Source organism: Erinaceus europaeus, chromosome 7 (genome assembly GCF_950295315.1).
Source record: "Erinaceus europaeus chromosome 7, mEriEur2.1, whole genome shotgun sequence".
Lineage (NCBI taxonomy): Eukaryota > Metazoa > Chordata > Mammalia > Eulipotyphla > Erinaceidae > Erinaceus > Erinaceus europaeus.
In genome coordinates, this window is record NC_080168.1 from 106869232 (window position 1) to 106888424 (window position 19193).

The window sequence follows — 19193 nt, forward strand, 5'->3', positions numbered from 1 at the left end:
TTGAGGCATGCGGGCACTTTTGCATAACCATTACATTATCTCCCCAGCTCTTTCTTCTTCCTTCTTCACCTTCTATTTATTTGTTTACTTATTAGATATAGAGAGAAGTCAATAAGAGAAAGATAGGGCGAGACACCTGCAGCACTGCTTCACTGCTCATAAAGCCTCCCCCTGCAAATGGGGACTTGTTGCTGAGGACTTATTCTGATGCAGTCTCCTATGCCCCGCTAAATCCTAGAGTGCCCCCTTTCAACCAATCCTGGCTCCGCCCCCAGGTTTTTCTATGCCTCGCTAAATCCTAGAGTGCCCCCTTTCAACCAATCCTGGCCCTAGGCACCCCTGGTTGTCGCCCAATAAAAAGCCCCCTCACCCCTCCCCCCTCTCTCTCTGGGCTCTCGGCTCTGCTCTCCCCCCGTGGTCGGCCATTGCTGGCTGGCTCCACGTGGTCTGAACCAAACCTCCCCCCATCCTATAATAAAGATCTGTGTACCCCTTTGCTCTGGACGTCCGCTCTCTTCTCCGCGGTGCAGCCGGACACCAGACCACCGCAACAACAGGGACTGGGGGCTTGAATCAGGGTCCTTGCACTTTGCAATGTGCACTCTACTCACTGTACCACTGGCTGACTCCTTTCCCCTCCTTCTTTCTGACATATAGCGGGAGACAGAGACAGGGAGGAGAGACATCTATCTGCAGCACTGCTCTGACTTGGGAAGCTTCCCCCTGTAGGTGGGGACCAGGGGCTTGAACCCCACTCTGTGTGTGGTGAAGTGTGTGCTCTACCTGGTGAGCCACCACCCAGCCTTTTGTGTTCATTTATTCTAGTGGGGTTTCTTTAAATTTTTTTTTTTTTGGATTTTATTTATTTATTAATGAGAAAGATAGGAGGAGGGAGAGAAAGAGCCAGACATCACTCTGGTACATGTGCTGCCGGGGATTGAACTCAGGACCTCATGGTTGAGAGTCTAGTTCCTTAGCCACTGCGCCACCTCCCAGACCACAATTTTTTTATTTTATGAAATTTATTTATTTCCCCTTTTGTCGTCCTTGTTTTTTCATTGTTGTTGTTGTAGTTGTTATTGTTGTTATCGATGTCGTCATTGTTAGATAGCAGAGGAATGGAGAGAGGAGGGGAAGACGGGGGAAAGAAAGAGAGACACCTGCAGACCTGCTTCACCACTTGTGAAGCGACTCCCCTGCAGGTGGGGAGCCGGGGGGCTCCAATCGGGATCCTTACGCTGGTCCTTACACTTTGCACCACATGTGCTTAACCCGCTGCGCTACTGCCCGACTCCCTTCTAGTGGGACTTCTTACTGTGGGACAGCATTTTGGGCAGAGGTAGTGTTGGTTTCCCACAAAAGTGATAATGCAGAGAATAAGGCTTTCGAGATAGTGTCCTAGAGGCAGAAGGCATGTGAGGTGCATCAAGGTTAACTCAACTGGTCTCACAGCCAGGGGCAGCAGGTTTTCCTTGTCTAGTGTAGTGCCACCCCTCCCCAGCTGCAGGAGAAGGAGAGCACCGAGTCCTCTCAGGGAGGGGCACTGAAACCAGGCTCCCCAGTCTGCCTCCAGCACAGAGCAAGGTGCCCTCTGGTGGCAGAAGCAGGCAAGCACAGCTCAGCTCCCAGAATCTCACACGGGTCAGAATACACAGGAAACTTTTTTTTTTTTTTTTTTTACAATTTTATTTATAACAATATCTGTGTTATTTAGTTGTAAAGGAATTCAGCAAAAATTATTAAAACGTTCATGTCCCCAAAACGGGGGCTGCCTGCTTGCCCTTCCTCGGCGTGCCCCACCTCTTCACCATCCCCAGGGGAGGGGTGGCTGGGGGCCTGGGGACCAAAGAAAGTCTCTAGCTTTGGGACTGTCAGGGAGCATACTGACCGTGGCCATCTCAGAGAAGCCTCTGGGGCTTGGGGTGGCCTCCCCAAAGAAGAACTAAAAGACCCCCTTCTTTCCTTCCCACCCCAGCCAGAGCCGCATCTTCCAGACAGGCAGCTGGGCCTCTCTGGCCCCAGGAGCCCTCGTGAAACTGGGCGGTTGGGGGCATGAGGGGGGAGGCAGAAGGGAGAGCCTGGCAAAGTGTCTGTTGAGGGAGGGGCAGGCAGCACTACCTGCTCACTCTCCTAGCGGGGGTTGGGGGCTCCCTCATTCCTGGAGGTAGAGGGCGCTCCCAGGGCCCTCCCCGGCCCCCTCCCTGAAGGCAGCATGGGGTGTGTGTGCTGAGGAGCAGGCAGGGAGGAGAAGGGAGAGATAATACTGTGCTCGCTTGCTCGCTTGCTCACTCACATATAAAAAGTAATTCCTTCATTTGTACATTTATACATCCCGGTGGGCCAGGGAAGAGCTGGCTGGGCAGGAGCGGGGCTCACGCGGAAGGGCTTCTCTGGCAGGGGGCAGAAGGCTCTTTTGGGGAGTCCAAGGGGGCAGAGCCCTATGCCAAGGGGTCCCCAATTTCATCCTCAGGTCCCCGGCCCAGCAGTTCTCTCTTCTCATCTGTGCTGGCCAGGGAGTGGCGGCTGCCGTGACCACCCATGTAGAGCGTGGCGTACACAGGGTTGGTGAAGTTGGTGGGCTGCAAGGCGAGAGACCAGAGTGGGCTTGGGGAGGGACCCCATGGCCCAGGTCTCCCACCCCCAGCCCCGTTATACCATCAGATCCAACACCCTCCATTGCCCCAGCCTGGATTTCTCTCCCTGCTTGGGAGTTGCCTCCTCTTTGCTCCAGCCCACCTTGTCGGGGTCCAGGGCAAAGTCAGCATCCAGTAGGCCCCCCACGTCGTCAGGCTCCCCGCCTTCGTACATTTTGTAGGTGGGGTTCCCGATCTCCACGTTCATGGCCCCGTTGGTCATCCGCTGGTGCTGGAAGCCCTTAGCCCTGGGGAGGGTGGAGACAGGAGGGATAAGCAGCCCGGGAGGTGGCACAGTGGCTAAAACATCAGATTTTCAGGAGTGGGGGGTCCCGAGATTAATCTCTGGTATCAAATGAGCCAGAGTGGTACGCCGGTTCTCCCTCTCACCCCGCCACCCTGTAATTAACAAATGAATCTAAAAATAAGAGGTCTAAGTGCTCAGGGCTTCTGGGGCGTGGGCATCAGGCTGGGGTGCTAAGAGAATGACCAGCATTTTCTAGGCCTCACCCTCGCACTCGACGTTTGTACCAGAACACCGTGCCAGCTATCAGGAGTACCAGCAGCAGCAGCAACAGAGGGATCAGGATGGAGGCCATGTCTGGAAGGGAGCAGGTGGGAAACCAAGTTAGAGAGCTGGGGAAGCAGGAGGCCTAGGTGCCCCAGGTGCTCGACACTCTGCCCGCCTGCTCTGGCCACTTACGTGCAGGCTGCTGTTGGCTGACCACCGGGTCCTCACACCGGGGGCCTGACATGTGGGGTGGACACCTGTGGGCAGGAGGGGCAGGGCTGAGCTGGCATGTCCTCCACAGCCACAGCTGCTCGGGCATGGGGCAGGGAGGGGTGGGTGAGGTCTCCGGGAGTTTGGACCCAACTCACTGGCACTCGGGCATCATTTTGCTATTCATGGTGCAGGAACCACCATTGCTGCAGTGGCCTAAGCAGCTGAGGCAGCTGGGGGCCACTCGGCCGTCAGTGCAGCTGCAGAGGAGAGAAACGCTGGGTGAGGTGGGTGGAGGGGAGTGCCGAGGGTGGGCAGGGCCACAGCTGGTCCACTTACTTGCAGGTGACATCCCCGCTCTGTTTGTTGACGGCACAGGTGCCGTCCAGGCAGCGGCTGCACTTGTTCACCTCGCATCTCGGGCCCTCAAAGTAGGCGGTGCAGCGGCACTGGCGGGTGCCATCGGCAGCCATCTGGCACGTGCCCAGGTTCTCACAGTAGTCCGAGCACTGCCCTGCACCGGGAGGGGAGGTGCCTCAGATCCACCCGAGGAGGGCACTCTGGTGACTGGGGGACCCACCAAGAGCACCTCTCAGCTTCTATGGGCAACACCCACCTCCCCTCATTCATAGGTTCTGGGGTGTAAGTCTGTCCCCCGGTATGATGAAGGGGCACTGCTTATTGCTGACTTTTCCTCCAGACCCTCAGGCATAAACATCATTCACAGAAGCACTGTTCAAAAAAAACGACTATTGTTGTTGAATAGTATCCAGGCTGGAGGGCTCACTACCTCAGGAAATGATGACACCCCAGCGGGGAACTCAAGCTGCTTGGGCCTGGCTACAATCCTAAGCTTGCTCCTGTGACCAGCACGCTAGGCTCTCCAGCCCCCAGAGCTGGGCCCCGGGGTGGCTCACTCACGGTACTGGCAGCGATCACCCAGGAAGCCAGGGAGGCATCGGCACTGGGGCTGGTTGCCCTGGTTGACGGTGCAGGTGCTGTTGTTGGCACAGTAGCCTGCACACACCTGCTGGGTGCATTTGGGGCCCGTGAAGCCTGTGGGGCACCGGCACGTGGGCATGCCTGGCAGGAGAGGAGGTGTGAGTGGGGCAGTGGCCCACTGAGCTACCCCACCTGGTGGCAGCAGGGGAATAAGGCAGATGGGACACTGGGGAGGTAGCGGTGAGGCCATGGAGGGCAGGCACTGGGGGCCGGGGCAGTCCCAGTGGGAGAAGGGAAGGCCGTACCGGAGGGGGAGGCGGCACAGGTGCCCCCGTTGCGGCAGTACTCCCAGCACTGGTCCAGTTCACACTTGTCGCCAGTGTAGCGGGGCTGGCAGCGGCACTTGGGCTGCCTTCGGGCATTGAGGAAGCAGCTGCCTCCGTTGAAGCACTGCAGGTTACAGGTTCCAGGCCGGGGAGCTGAAGGAAGGGCAGTGAGCAGATAGCTAGAGCTGCAGGGGCATCCAGGGTCTTGGGGGGCGGGTGCTGGGACTGGGACATACCGTCAGGTGGGGGTGTGGGCGAGGGCACTGCTACACAGGTGCCATTGTCCAGCCGCTTCCCATTGGGACAGGTGCAGACAGGCCCGCTGGGGCTCAGCAGGCAGAGCCACTCACACTTCTTGCGGTCACAGGGGTTGGTCACTGTGGGCACGGGCAGGGGAAAGGAGGCCGCTGAACCCTTCAGGTCCAGAGCCCGCCAGGACCCGAGGCTGAAACTGGAAGCCCAGCGTCCCCAGCTCCCCCAGGCTTCCCGCCCACCCCACAGCCCACCTTCAGGCTGCTTGTGCTGGTGGTACAGGACCACGTCGGAGGCGTGGCTCAGGCCCCCTGTCAGGTTAACCAGGGGGCTCTGTCCAAACTTATGGATCTTGAAGACACGGTTATTGATGTAGGTGACACCATAGATGTAATCCTCAAAGACATCGATGCTGAATGGGTGGCTCAGACCTGGTGGGGAGGTGGACTCAGAGGGGTCCTCATAGCTCCCAGGCACCTCAGACTTAACACTCCCCAAACTCCCAAACTCCCCCCAGCCCCATTCCTCCTGTAGACACAAAGGACTTGTGGGGTCAGGAGACACTTCCATGCCGTTGGTTGAGTTGGTTAAGTCCCCATGCCACCTGTGTCGCCTCCACACAACTCAGGACTCATTGGGAGTAGGGCTGAATAGACAAGTGCCCGAGGGCTTGCAGGACTCTTTGGCCCAGTGGAGAGAGGCGCTGGGTTAAGGGGAGGATGGGAGGTGCGAGGTCAGGGCTGGCCCAGGCTGCCTGATGTGCTGACCTCGTTTGCTGTCCGCTGCTACAATGGGGTCAGTGCCGTTGAGCCGGATGCTGCCGATGACTGAGAGCTTGGCGTCCGCCCAGTAGAGCCGCTCATTGTGATAATCCACTGCCAGGCCTGGGGTGGGCAGAGAGCAAAACTGACTCACTGGGGTGGCTCTACCCTGTTCCCATGGCCGTTTCCAACACCTCGTCAGGAACCCCCCCCACCCCCCCCACCGCTCTGCCCCAGGCAGCCCAGGCCCCTCCCTTCCAGGCATGAGCCTGTGGGGGCAGACCTGTGGGCCACTGGATACTGTCCTGCACCAGTGTCTCTCTCAGGGTCCCATCCATGGCGGCAGTCTCGATCTTGGGGTGGTTTCCCCAGTCTGACCAGTACATGGTGCTGGAGAGAGAGAAGCAATGAGTGTGGCTGGGACTGGGGCTACCCGGGGGGGGGGGAGCAATCAAGGTGGCCCACAGACTCCTGGTCAGGGCAGGGGATGGCTGGGGAGTTGGGAGGACTGGGCTCTGCAGAGGAGCCAGCTTCTTGACTGGTGCAAGGACTGTCCACTGACTCTGCCTGTGCTGACTGAAACCATCAAAGTGGGCAGAGCTGCCCTGGAGCAGGGGGAACACCTCAGGAGACCAGGCTAGGGCAGCCTGGAAGAGGATATTGGGTGCCCACCCCCATCCCAGGGCTCTTCTGCACCAACCCCCTCAGTGGGTCCACCACGATGGCATGGGGCTCGTCGATCATGCCCGAGATGAGTGTCTTGCGGTTCTCGCCCTTCATCTGTGCCACCTCAATCACGTCCCGGCCAGAGTCAGTCCAGTACACGTTTCCGGCCACCCAGTCGATGGCAATACCCCTTGGCATCTTGAGACCTGAAATCTGAATGGGGATGTCATGGTTTTGGGGGGCTGATGCCTTTCTCTTTCCCCTTGCACCTCTGTTTATGTAAAGAGTAGTTCATGGCTGAGGGTCAGTCTCCTGGCTTTGAAGATTCAACTGATATTTGTCCATATAGATAGTACTTAAAAGCGTCTAGTCTTTTGCCAAATTAGACGTTATTACTCAGTTTTGTGGAGGAGCTAAGAGGGGCCCTAAGAGATGCAACTGTTTGACAAGATTGACACAGTGGATGGCAGTGACGGCTCAGGAAGTGACCCTGTGGTCCTGATGCTGAATGGGGGGTGCTCTCTGTGACTGCCATGTGGAGCTGCTACCGGGCAGAACCCACCCCCAGGCAGCTCACATTGAGGTGGGTGACGCCCCGGTCTATCTGTCGCCGATGACGATTGGAGGTGGTGGGCGGGGCGGCAGGGGGCAGGCTGCGATAGGAGATGGTGCCCGTGTGCCAGTTGGTCCAGTAGACACGGCCGGCCTTGACGTGGACGTCCATGGCGTCGATTCGGACACTCTCGTCTCCCTGGAAGGCTTGCTCATAAGCCGAATGGGGGTGGCTGGGGAAGAGGCTTCGGATTTCGTTGTCATCAGCGATGTACAGAACCTGGTACTCCGAGCCTGGAGGGGCAGGAGGCCAGATGTTGGGGGAGGGTGAAAGGCCAGGGATGGGGGCCACATTCTCCAACCCACATGCTCCCCACCCACTCTAGCCACCTGTACACCGGCCTGTCCTCCATTCTAACAGCTATCTGCTCCAGCCAGAAGCCTCACTCATGTCATCGGTGCTAGACTTGAGGACTCCAGCCTCAGCCCTCGGATTCCCCCCCACTCCCCTTTCACCTTTAACCATTCTCACGTGACCTGTTCTCCAGGAGGCTGTCGCTGCCCCACCCACTGCTGGGACCACGGCCCCTAGCGGCCTGTGCTGCACAGTGTCAGATGTGAGCTCGTGGGCACACGGGCATGGGGATGGGGTGCACACACCTACCATGTGTGCATATGTGTGTGTGCTTGAAGATGAGGAGGGTGCAGGTGTGTGTCAAGCATGAGAGGAGTAGAACTTGTATGTTCTCACCAAAACAACAAGGTGATACCTAGTGAGGTGATGAATGTGTTAATTTTTTCAAAAGTTTTTATTATTTATTTATTCCCTTTTGTTGCCCTTGTTGTTTTATTGTTGTAATTATTGTTATTGATGTCGTGATTGTTGGATAGGACGGAGAGAAATGGAGAGAGGCGGGGAAGACAGAGACAGGGAGAGAAAGATAGACACCTGCAAACCTGCTTCACTGCCTGTGAAGCCACTCCCCTGCAGGTGGGGAGCCAGGGGCTCAAACCGGGATCCTCACGCTGGTTCTTGCACTTTGCACCACCTGCTCTTAACCTGCTGCACTACCGCCCAACTCCCAATGAATGTGTTAATTAACTAGGTGAGGGGAATCCTTTCCCAGGTGACAGTGTCTATCCAGTCACCGCCATTCAATGTAATAGTTTTGTCAATTATATCTTAAAGCTTAAAAAAAAAGAGCAGACTAGGCAGACACAGGTGGGATACTCTGAGTGGCACATGTGCCAGTCAGCACATCTCCTGGGAGTGGTTGGTGAGGAGGTAGGTAGGTGTGTGTGTGTCTCACCCCCCCCCCCCCGCATGTCCTCAGGTGCTGTAGCTGTGGCCCAGGGACTCTGCTTGGCCTGAGTCTGAAGAGGAACAGCCCAGCCTAGGGTTTTTTTTTTCCTTTAATTTATTCATGAGAAAGAGGAGGAGAGAGAGGAAGAACCAGACATCACTCTGGTACATGTGCTGCCAGGAACTGAACTTAGGACCTCACACTTGGAGTCCAGTGCCTTATCCACTGCGTCACCTCCTGGAACCACCCAGCCTAGGGATTTTGTTGTTGTTTTTTTGCCACCAGAGTTTATTGCTGGGATTCAGTGCCTGCATGACTCTACCATTTCTGGTGGCAATTTTTGTTTGTTTTTAATAGAGGATGAGAAACAGAAAGCAAGGGAGAAAGATAGAGACACAGAGAAGGAAGAGGCACTGGCAGCACTGCTCGTGGAACCTCCCCCACCCAGTAGCTGTGCATGTTACTGCGTGCACTCTCCTGGGTGAGCCGCCACCAGCCTCCCTAGACTGACTGTAAGAGTTCCCCGCATTCCCAGGCCTCCTGCCCAGGTGCCCACCTTCTGCCTTGCAGGTGTTGTGCGTCTTCATGAAGTTGCGGGCGCAGCTGCAGAGGTGGCTGCCCTTGGTGTTGTTGCAGAGCTGAGAGCAGGCACCGAAACGCAGACACTCGTTGATGTCTGGGGGTGACAGGGGTGGGTAAGGCACAGTCTGGGCATCAGGGCTCCTGCCTGAGCCCTCTGGACCCTGCCTTCCTACCCTGGCAGCCGGAGTGGCCAGGCACGGTGTGGAAGCCGGGACGGCAGGCACAGTAGGCAGCCTTCTCAGTGCGCACACAGCGCTCTTCGTCCCCACAGAGGCTGGTGTTGGTGGCACAGCTGGTCATCTTGGGATCTGCAGGGGACAGAGAGACTGTCTTCTGAGCCACTAGGGGCCTGCGCAGTGGCACCGCACTGCTCTCCTCAGCACGGTCCCCGCACCCTCTTACCAATGCTGCAGTCTTCCTCATCAGAGCCGTCCCCACAGTCATCAAACATGTTGCAGCGCAGCGAGGAGGGCAGGCAGCGCTGGTCGCGGCACAGAAACTCCTTCTTGTCTTTGCAGTGGGCAGACTGGGGCGTGGGGGGCTCTGGCAAAGGCAGGGACTTCAGATTCTAGTTATTGTCCACCCTGTGCCTCCACCCGTGGGGGCCCCCCAGGTACAGGTGAGCCCCCAACCCTGGCCTTTGCTCAAGCTTTCAGGCCAAGCTGGCTAAACATTTAGATTCCTGTCTCCTCTGCAAGAGGGACGGCACTTGGAAGGCTTCAGGAGCCTCACTCAGGAGCTGCTCTCTCCCAACAAAGGGCCTCCTGGACAGACATCAATAGCTCCTATGGCTGGAGACCCCCCCCCCCCCACCTCAGGCTCCCTCTCCCTGCTCACCACAGTCCTCTTCATCAGTCCCATCGCCGCAGTTATCAGTCCCATCACATTGGCGACCGATCCACAGGCAGACACGGTCATTCTTGCATCGGAAGGGCCGGTTTGGAGGACACACAAATCGGGCTGCAGTGCAGGGAAGAGAGAGAACCCGAATCAGTCTGGAAGAGCCCACATGGGTCTCTATGATGCCCTGGTCCTCCCCTGGCCCCGCCCCTTCTGGAGCGGGTCCCACCCGGAGCCCCGCCCCTATCCTGGAGCCCCGGCCATTTTCTGGAGCCGGTCCCGCCCCTTTTCTGGAACCTCCCTGCCCTGGGATTCTCACCACACTCCTCAGGGTTCTCATCCGAGTTGTCCCCACAGTCATCCTCGCCATCACACTTCCATGCCAGTGGCTTACACAAGGTGTTGTTGCACTGGAATTCGTCCAGGGGACAGGTCCGCACTGGGCATGACCGGAAGAGCGAAGGATAAGTCCTGAGCCCCAAGCTGGGAGGGCCACCAAAGGGGTGGCCGGGCCAGCAGAGGCACAGCTGGAGTGAACTCGGGTCCCTTAGCTTTCTACCTGCCAGGCAGCTGGGGCGAAACTGTCTCCCCTGATGTTTGGGGGAGAAGCCTTTTTTTTTTTTTGCATTTAGGGTTATCACTGGGGCTCAGTGCCTGCACTACGAATCCACTGCTCCTGAAGGCTATTTTTCTCCCCCCCCCTTTTTTTTTTTTAAGAATTTGTTTATTTATTCATGAGAAAGACAGAGAGAGAAAGAACCAGACACCACTCTGGCACATGTGCTGCCGGAGATTGAAGTCACGATGAGAATCCAGTGCTTTATCCACTGCTGCCACCTTCCACACCACTTTTCCCCTTTTTGTTACCCTTGTTGTTTATCGTTGTTGTTAGATAGGACAGAGAGAAATCAAGAGAGGAGGGGAAGGCAGCGAAGATGACAGAAAGATAGACACTTACAGACCTGCTTCACTGCTTATGAAGCGACCCCCTGCAGGTGGGGAGCTGAGGGCTCAAACTGGGATCTTTATGCTGGTCCCTGCACTTTGCAGCATGTGCGCTTAACCCACTGCGCTACCGACTGACCCCCTTGGGGAGAAGCCTTTTGAGGGTCAGTGTTCACAAGGGCCTGGGGCTGCAGGCATACAGGGCACTGGGCTTCTGCAGTTCAGTGGCAGGAACCAAGGAGCACTGAGCTGGGAGTCCCCACGGGGACTATCCTCGTCCCCAGCTCCCAGAGCAGAGTCAGGAACTCTGCCCTCACCTTTAGGTCTCTGATCCAAGGTCCAACTTTTTCTCTCACTTGGGCGTCACACTGTATCCTCTGGGCCCTGCCTTCTGGCTGGGGAAAGATGGGACTACTTCTCAGGGTACCTGGCAGCTTTGGGGAGCTTGTGGGGCGGGGTTGGGGTTTCTGCTTGGTTTTTCCCCAAGTTTCTGCTGAATTTCAACCCAGCTGGCCTCTGCTGTGTTGAGGGACCAGGATGGAGCTGAGGAGCTCACCACCAGTGCTGCAGGCCTCCTCGTCACTGCCGTCCATGCAGTCGGCATCTGCGTCACACCGCCAGCGCAGGGGGATGCAGTGGCCACTCTTGCACTGGAACTGGTCCATGTCACAGCGGGGCGTGCAGTCTTTCTGTGGGCACCAATGCAGGTCTCCCTGTCAGGCCTGGTTACCCCTCCCCTAGGACATTCCTGCCTCCTTGGGTCCCCCCCTTGCCCACCTCATCGGAACCGTCTGCGCAGTCATGATCCCCGTCGCATTTCCAGCGCCCAGCGATGCAGCGGCCATTGGCACAGGAGAATTCACTCTCGGAGCAGGGCCGAGGGGCTAGAGAAGGACAGGGAGAGATAGGTCCCAGGGAGGTGGACAGAGGGACTCAGCCCTTGCCAGAGCGTACCCCACCCTTTGGCTGGTAAAAGACCAAGGTGCTCAACCAATGCTGTGCCAGTCAGTTGGCTGCTTCTCAGCCCAGCCTGGCTCAGGGACATTCACAGGCCCCAGGCCTGGCCCTGCACTCAGGACAGACTGTCTGTCTGTGGGGGCGGCGGGATGGGACAAAACCACTGAGACAAGCACCAGGATTATTGGAGAGGCCGGTGGAGGATGGCAGGCTGAGGCACGGCAGGGGACGGGCAGGCCGGGGGCAGAGGCAGGGAGTGTGGCGGGAGCACGGACACATCCGAGACACCTACCTCTGCACCCCCGCAAGGACAGTGTGAAAATGGAGAGAAACATGAGATGAGATGAAATGGCACAAACTCAAGTACACAGCATGGAGTGGGGGTGGGGGTGGGTGAGGAGGGAGGGCTTCCTGACCCCTCCTGGGAGGGGGCCACCTGCCCTGGTGCAGCCTGGTGGTGGTGGGGGGGGCTGGGTCTCCCAGGGAAGGGTGTCTGTGGGGCTGTGTGGGGTGGGGGACATACTGCAGCTCTCCTCATCCGAGTTGTCCCCACAGTCATTGTCATAGTCGCACTGCCAGCGGCCTGGCACACAGCGGTTATTCTTGCAGCGGAACTGGTAGGGCTCACAGGTGCGCTCATCTGGTGGGGTTGGGGGAGGCCAGAAGAGGGTGGGGGGCAATGGTTAGGGTCGCAGGTAGGCGGGCCAGGCTGGCCAGGAGTGGGGCGGGGAGGGGGTGCTGCAGCAGTGGGGAGCCCAGGCCATGATCAGATGTGGGCTCTATGATGTTATAGGGCAGGGGGAGGAGGCGGTGTTGCTTTTTGGATCAGGCTGACAGATCCTGTAGAATCCACTGAGGAGACTCCACACAGGTTCGTGCAGATAAGGAGCTGGGGGTGGAGGGAGGTGGCACAGGAAGCTGCTGCCAGGTAGCACAGAGGCACCGTGGCAGGCAGCTCCTGGCTGGCAGCTGCTGCCCTAGTCGTGCCAGGCAGGATGCACCAGGCATGGGGGACCCTGGAGGCTCACCACACTCTTCCTTGGGCTCATCTGAGCCGTCCCCACAGTCGTCCTCGCCATCACACTTCCAGCGGGCAGGGATGCAGCGGCCTGAGTCCTTGCAGCGGAACTCGTCCACACCACAGGTCATCTGGGCTGCAGGGGGTGGGCAGTACAGTGAGTGGGACTCCCTTCAGGAGAGTGCTGGGGGGGAGGGGCTGAAGGGACAGGGGCTGCTCAAGCTGGGGGTTAGGCCACTCACTGCAGTTGGCAGGCTCGTCACTGCCATCCACACAGTCATTGTCCCGGTCACAGACCCAGACCCGAGGGATGCAGCGCTTGGTGATGGAGCACTGGAACTGGTTGGGGGCACAGGTCACCTCAGCTGTGGGAGGGGTGGGTGGAAGAACGTGAGGGCCTGCCTCACGGTTCAAGACTGCCACTCCCCTCATCTCTTGTGGGAGGCAGGGGCTGTTCAGCTATGATTCTGGTGCTTTTGTTGTCTTCTGGATCTGCATGTTTATAACAAGCATGATGATTCTCCCCCCACTCTCTTTTCTCTTCCTTTTAAAAAGTTTAAACCAGAGCACTGTTCAGCTCTAGCTTATAGTGGTGCTGGGGGTTGAACCTGGGATCCTAGAGCCTCTGACATGAAAGCCTGTTGCATCATCACTAAGCCATCTCTCTGGCCACGATGACTTTCTGAGCAAGCCAAGTCACAGCCAACATCATTCAAGCTGACCATCTAATCAAGTCACCGAGGGGAGCCAGGCTGCCCAGAGCAGCATGTGAACCGGCTCCACCCTGCCCACAGCCCAGGACCCCCACCCCCACGCCCCACACTCACGGCAGTCCCTCTCGTCTTCGCCATCCCCGCAGTTGTCCTGCCCGTTGCAACGGAAGATGCCGGGGATGCAGCGATTGGTGTTGGTGCACTTGAACTGGCTGGGCAAGCAGACGTGAATGTCTGTGGGCAGTGGGAAGGGTGGAGGGTGACTGATGGTGGATAGAGAATTCAGGGTGGTGATGGGTGGGGAGCTCAGCCTGGAGAGGTGACAGCTGTGGACCATGGACTTGAAGGCATGAGGTCCTGAGTTAGATTCTTGGCACTGCATATACCAGAGGGATGCTCCAGTCCCCCCTCCTCCCTCCCTCCCTCCCTCCCTTCCTTCGTTCCTTTTTTTCTTTCTTTCTTTCCCTCTCTCTCTCTCTCTCTCTCTCTCTCTCTTTCTTTCTTTCCTCCTCTCAGAAGAGCACAGGACAGAACCCCCAACCCCCAGGGAGAGACAGGCCTGGTCGGGGAGTCCTATACCGCAGTTGGCCTCGTCACTATTGTCCTGGCAGTCATTGTCCCCATCACAGATGAATGCAGGGTTTGTGCAGATGCCAGTGGAGCACTGGAACTGTCCTGGGCGGCACTTGAATTCAGCTGCCAGGAGGGAGGTGCAAAGTCAGAGAGCTGGGGGGAGTAGTGGGAGGTAGGTAGCACAGTCACCAGGGCCATGGACTTGAAGGCATGAGGTTCTGGGTTGGATTCTTGGCACTGCATATACCAAAGTGATGCTCTAGACCTCCTCCTTTCCTCTTTCTTTTTTTCTTTCCTTCTCTCTCATTAATAAACAATTTTTTTTTTCAGAGCACTGCTCAGCTCTGGCATATGGTAGTAATAAGGACTGAACCTGGGACAACGGAACCTCAGGCATGAAAGTCTGTTTGCATAACCATTTTGCTGTCTGCCCAGCCCAATACAAAAATCTTAAAATAAAGAAAGAAAGAAAATAAAATAAAACCAGCTCAGAATGCTAGGGTGGACGGAACTGCTGCAGCCTCAGGCCATGTCCTCCCCACCCTGTTCTGGGCACTCACGACAGTCTGGGGGCTCATCTGAGTGGTCCCCGCAGTCATCCTCTGTGTCACACTTCCACCAGAAGGGAATGCACTTGTCGTTCTTGCACACAAACTGGAGGGCAGACGGGGAAGGAGGGGGTTGGTGGGGTCTGGGTAGCTCAGTGGCTTTCTTTTGAGAGTCTGGGAAGTTTTAAAGAGACAGCAGCTGGGTCAAGCTGTTTGGGCATGACGCTGAGCTGGATGTGAGTTTGGGGCAATGGGAGGTGCAGGAAGGTCAGGCAGGGGACTTTGTGGGTGTGTAAGGGGGACTGGAGGTCACAGTGGGGGGGTTAGTGAAGAATGGTCAGGGGTATCTGTGTGAGGTGATAGATTTAAGTTGCTGTGGGGGGAGGGGGACAAGAGGCCGGCGAGAAACATGGGGGTGTAGTGTGGAGGCCCTGCAGGTGTGAGGACACCTGAACAGGATTGGGGTCCTGGGGGCAGGGGAGCTGCCCCATGGTGTGTAGGTCTCAGGAGAGCGCACCTGGCTGGCTGTGCAGTTGGACACGCAGGTGCGTCCATCACCTCCCAGGTAGAAATTGGTGGGGCAGGCGCACTTGTGGCTGCCCCCAGGGGACAGGAGGCACAGGTTGCTGCAGTCGCCGTTGTTGATCTTGCAGGGATGGTTGGGCACTGCCAGAGAGAGGGGTGCTAACTGGGCCCACTCTGTGAGGCTCTGTCCCCCACTCTAGCCAGTGGTCGCTGGACGAGCTTGGCAGTGTTTCGCCCACATTTCCTGGTCTTTTAGAAGCTCCTAAGTCTGCTCCACCCCCTGGGAGAAAGGCTCCTCTACAGTCCCAGGACCAGGCCAGGCCTGACCCCCAGGCCACCTCACTGGTGCCCCTCCTTGGTTATGTGCTAACCACCTCCTGTGCTCCCCTGCCTTGCCTGCCAGCCTCTGACCCCAGCATGTCTACAGCACCCTGCCAGGGCCCCTCCGCTCTTGAGCCGCCTACCGTCGGGCTGGCGCAGGGCGTGGAAGACGTGCAGGTCCATGGGCCTGTGTAGAGTGCTGATGAGGAGCGTTTTGTTGGCTCCTGTGGTCTTGTGGGCTCTGTTGATGGACTTGGTCTCCCAGTCGGTCCAGTAGACATAGTCCTCGAACAGGGTCAGTGCGAAGATGTGCGGGATGTCTTGGCTGAGCACTGAGGGTTTGCAGGGAGGGGACAGGTCAGTGCTGAGTACCTACTGGCTGCCATTCCTACAGAGCCTCCAAGGTTCTGTGAGGCAGGAAGTGGCCCCAGTTCCAGAAGCCATGGCACCACATGAGAGGCGCGATGGCCCTAGAGGAAGCTCTGGTGCTGTGGTGTTTCTCTCTCCCTCTTCTATGTTTCTGTCTGTCTGAACGAGAAAGTGGCCAGGAGTGACCCAGTCTCTTCCTAACACACAATCTCTCCCATCACACACACACACACACACACACACACACACACACACACACCCAGGCCTGGCTGGGGATGAAGCATAACGGTTCTGCAAAAGACTTTCATGCTTGAAGCTCCAAAATCTCAGGTTCAAGCCCCAGCAGCACCACAAGCCAGAGCTGTGCAGTGCTCTGGTCTTTCTCACTTAATAAATACATAAATAAAACATTAAAAAAAATCCAGGCCTGTATGGTCATAGAAGGTTCCTGTTTGCAGTGTTGAGAGTTCTTCCATCAGGAAGTGGGCTGATGTTCCCATACCCACCTCCTTTGGGTGCCTGTCATATGGAACTGATTATAGGACCCTTTCTCATTGCTCTGAGAGAGCTGAGGGGGTCCAGGATGTGTACCTTGGGGTGCTGACCCCTCACCATCCCCTCCACCCCAGATGGTGTCCCAGGACCATGCCCTCTGGCCTCAGACCCTTGGTTCCTACAGACTGACCCACATGGCGATTGGTGCCATCCAGGCTGGCGAACTCTATGTAGTCCTCTCGGGCGTCTGCCCAGTAGATGCGCTCGGTGACATAGTCCAGCGTCAGGCCATTGGGCCATGTGATCTTGGTGTCCACAATGACGCTGCGGCCAGACCCATCCATGCCAATCCGGCCAATCAGGGAGTGGTCACCCCAGTCTGTCCAGTACAGATACCTGCAGGGGTGTGAGCTGTGTGAGTCCCAGGAAATATGTCCAGTCCCCTCAGGACCCTGCAAGGAGGCTGGGCCTGGATGCCTGAGCGTACTGCCTGCTGTTGGTGGCAGCCCCCACCCTTCTGCCCACATACCCATTCTGCACGTCCACCACCAGCGCCCTGGGCTCGCGGAGGCCGGAGCTGACCAGCACAGTCCTGTAGGCCCCATTGAGCTTGGACACCTCGATGGTGTCCCGGCCTTTATCACACCAGTACAGGTTGCCGCCCACCCAATCCACAGCCAGCCCGTCAGGGTTGCTGAGTCCTGTGCGGTGCAGCACCTGCGGGCAGGGCAGGGGGGAGTAGACTTAGGTGACTGAGGGGGCAGTGATGGGAGATACCTAGCTCACGCCTCATGTCAATGAGGCTCCAGGAACGAGAGAGCCCATACCTAAGCTCAGTGTTGGGAGTGGTCTCAAGGTGGCAGACATAATGAGGAAGTCACTGATGACTAGGGAAAGAGAACATGGAGTCTCCCAGCCCTTGCTTCCTGGGCTCAGAGGGGAGGGGACAGAAAGAGCCAGCAGGCAGCCAGTGCTTCCACCCAGGAAGGGGTCATTTGGTAGGTGGATGTGGAGGAGAGCTGGCTTTACACGGGAAGGGATGAAGGGCTTCCTGGTTTGCAGGAGTGCGGGCTGGCCCATCTCACCTGCACATTGCTCCCATTCAGGTGCATTCTCCGGATCATGCTACCCTGGGTCGTCACATCTGTCCAGTAAATCATCTGCTCCCGGTAGTCAAAGTCCAAGGCAACAGCGTTGTTCAGGCCCTGAATTTGGGGGGAAAGGGGTGGGGGAGAAGGAAGACTCCAGAATTAGAATGGGGAGGAGGCCAGGAAGGTGAGGGGGCTGCACGGGGTGAGGAGGGACCCGGGGAGCCACCGGTACCTGCTTCAGCAGCGTGTAGTTGGAGCCGTCCAGGTTGAGCTTGCGCAGGTAGTACCGGTTTGCAAAAATCAGAAACGGCTCCTCGTCTGGAGACAGAAGCCCCAGCTGAGCTCTCCGGGCTATATTCGAGCACCCTGGGCCCCAACCTACAGCCCCCACATCCTCCTCACCAGTCACAGCCTTGCAGCTGTGGGGGTCCCCACCACGGGGGGCATAGCCCTCCACACACAGACACTTGTAGCTGCCGTGGGTGTTGATGCAGCGTTGGCTGCAGGGGAAGGTGGTGCTGCACTCGTCCACGTCTGCGCATGTCCGTCCATCATCCTTCAGACGGAAGCCAGGGCGACAGCGGCACTGCAAGAACGGGGGCGCTGGGCTGGGCTCCCCAAGAGCTGCAGGCCTTCCACCACTTTGGGATGCATTCTACCCTGGGTGGCTGACTCACACTGGTAGCCCTAGCAGGGGTGACCAGGAGCAGGCAGCAAACACATTAGGATCCCCTCCCCCCAACCAGAAACACCGCTGTGAGTCCTAGAAGGGCTAGGTCTGCAGTCCCAGGCTAAGCGCTGATAGGCCTTAGATGCTACCTCCTCCCCCATTCCCTTGGGATCGTCTCTGGAGACGGGGTCTTAGGAGCTAACTCCACAATTTCACTGTACTATTTGTTCTCCCTAGAGCCGCAGACCTGCAGACCTGCTGACTCCCTGACACCCATATGTCCCTCCTGCTCTCATACTCCTTATCTCCTTGGCTAACAAGGCCTGCAGGCTTTGTCTTCACACACACACAGATCTCTGTCTTGTCCACGGCTGCATTCTTAGGGCCCAGAACACTGTCTGGCAGAATGGGGGTAGAGGGTGCAACACGCCCTCAGTGAGTGAGCAAGGGAAGGATCAAGGAGCCCCTGCGGGGAGTGGGGAATGGGGTGCCCACCTTGAAGCCAATCTTGAGGTCCTCGCAGTCCTGGCTGCAGCCACTGAGCTTGCGGCTGAGACACTCGTTGACGTGGCAGCCACGTTCATCGGAACCATCGCCGCAGTCGTCCAGGCCGTTGCAGAGCAGTGTCTCGGCCACGCAGCGCCCGCTGTTGCACAGGAACTGGGAGGAGGCATTGCACTTGTGCTCTGGGGTGGAGGGAGCAGCAAGTCAGTGGGAGAGAGTCCCAGGGGGCCAGGAGGCAGGGATGCGGAGATGGCTCACCTGGGCTGGTGCAGTGGGGGTTCTTGGGTGCCTCATCACTCTGGTCATGGCAGTCACTCTCGCCGTCACACTCCCACTGACGGGAGCTCAGGCAGCGCCCGTTGGCACAGCGAAACTCCTCGGGGCCGCAGGTTGGGTACTCTGGGGGAGCAATGGGGTGAGTGAGGGGGTGGTCCCAGGTGGGGTTGGCCCACCTCCCACCACAGCCCCGGACTCACCACACTCAGGGGACTCGTCAGAGCCATCGGCACAGTCTCGGTCGTGGTCACACACGAAGTGCTTGGGGATGCACTGGCGGTTCTGGCACATGAACTCTCGCTCATCGCAGGTGCTGTTGTATACTGCAATTGAGAAGCCCTGAGAGCCCGCCCATTGTCCCTCACAGCCCTCCTGAGGTCGGGGTGGGACATCCAGATCCATGGGACCTCCCTGCCCCTTGAGAGCCTGGCCGGAACATTGGGTCTTTTTATTATGTTTGATTTTTGCCAGCAGGGTTTTGCTGGGGCTTCATACCTGAGTGATTTTTCTGCACCTACAGACTCGTTCCCTTCCTCTTTTTTCTTTTCTTTCACTTTTATAAAATATTTTATTTTATTTTAAAGTTTTTATTTATTTATTTTCCCCTTT

At 57.5% G+C, this 19193-nt stretch overlaps 1 protein-coding gene across 1 annotated transcript in view; it reads right to left on the bottom strand.

Annotated features, from left to right (window-relative positions):
• Positions 1-1660: 1660 nt before the first annotated feature.
• LRP1 (LDL receptor related protein 1) overlaps positions 1661-19193 on the bottom strand; it is a 94263-nt gene continuing 76730 nt past the window's right edge. Inside the window, exons 53-89 of the mRNA XM_007534967.3 lie at positions 18785-18907; positions 18567-18707; positions 18300-18490; positions 17537-17720; positions 17367-17452; positions 17129-17248; positions 16573-16760; positions 16234-16439; positions 15323-15511; positions 14851-14999; positions 14346-14439; positions 13792-13908; positions 13327-13446; positions 12742-12864; positions 12510-12635; positions 12005-12121; positions 11302-11408; positions 11081-11213; positions 9899-10018; positions 9577-9699; positions 9142-9282; positions 8913-9047; positions 8714-8833; positions 6879-7147; positions 6336-6514; positions 5919-6025; positions 5642-5758; positions 5129-5305; positions 4859-4999; positions 4602-4775; positions 4276-4437; positions 3694-3868; positions 3513-3614; positions 3337-3401; positions 3144-3234; positions 2737-2881; positions 1661-2579 (exon numbers count right to left, since the gene is read on the bottom strand). Coding sequence (XP_007535029.1) covers positions 2439-2579; positions 2737-2881; positions 3144-3234; positions 3337-3401; positions 3513-3614; positions 3694-3868; positions 4276-4437; positions 4602-4775; positions 4859-4999; positions 5129-5305; positions 5642-5758; positions 5919-6025; positions 6336-6514; positions 6879-7147; positions 8714-8833; positions 8913-9047; positions 9142-9282; positions 9577-9699; positions 9899-10018; positions 11081-11213; positions 11302-11408; positions 12005-12121; positions 12510-12635; positions 12742-12864; positions 13327-13446; positions 13792-13908; positions 14346-14439; positions 14851-14999; positions 15323-15511; positions 16234-16439; positions 16573-16760; positions 17129-17248; positions 17367-17452; positions 17537-17720; positions 18300-18490; positions 18567-18707; positions 18785-18907 — 5198 coding nt within the window. The 3' untranslated portion in view covers positions 1661-2438. The remainder of the gene's footprint in view (positions 2580-2736; positions 2882-3143; positions 3235-3336; positions 3402-3512; positions 3615-3693; positions 3869-4275; positions 4438-4601; positions 4776-4858; positions 5000-5128; positions 5306-5641; positions 5759-5918; positions 6026-6335; positions 6515-6878; positions 7148-8713; positions 8834-8912; positions 9048-9141; positions 9283-9576; positions 9700-9898; positions 10019-11080; positions 11214-11301; positions 11409-12004; positions 12122-12509; positions 12636-12741; positions 12865-13326; positions 13447-13791; positions 13909-14345; positions 14440-14850; positions 15000-15322; positions 15512-16233; positions 16440-16572; positions 16761-17128; positions 17249-17366; positions 17453-17536; positions 17721-18299; positions 18491-18566; positions 18708-18784; positions 18908-19193) is intronic.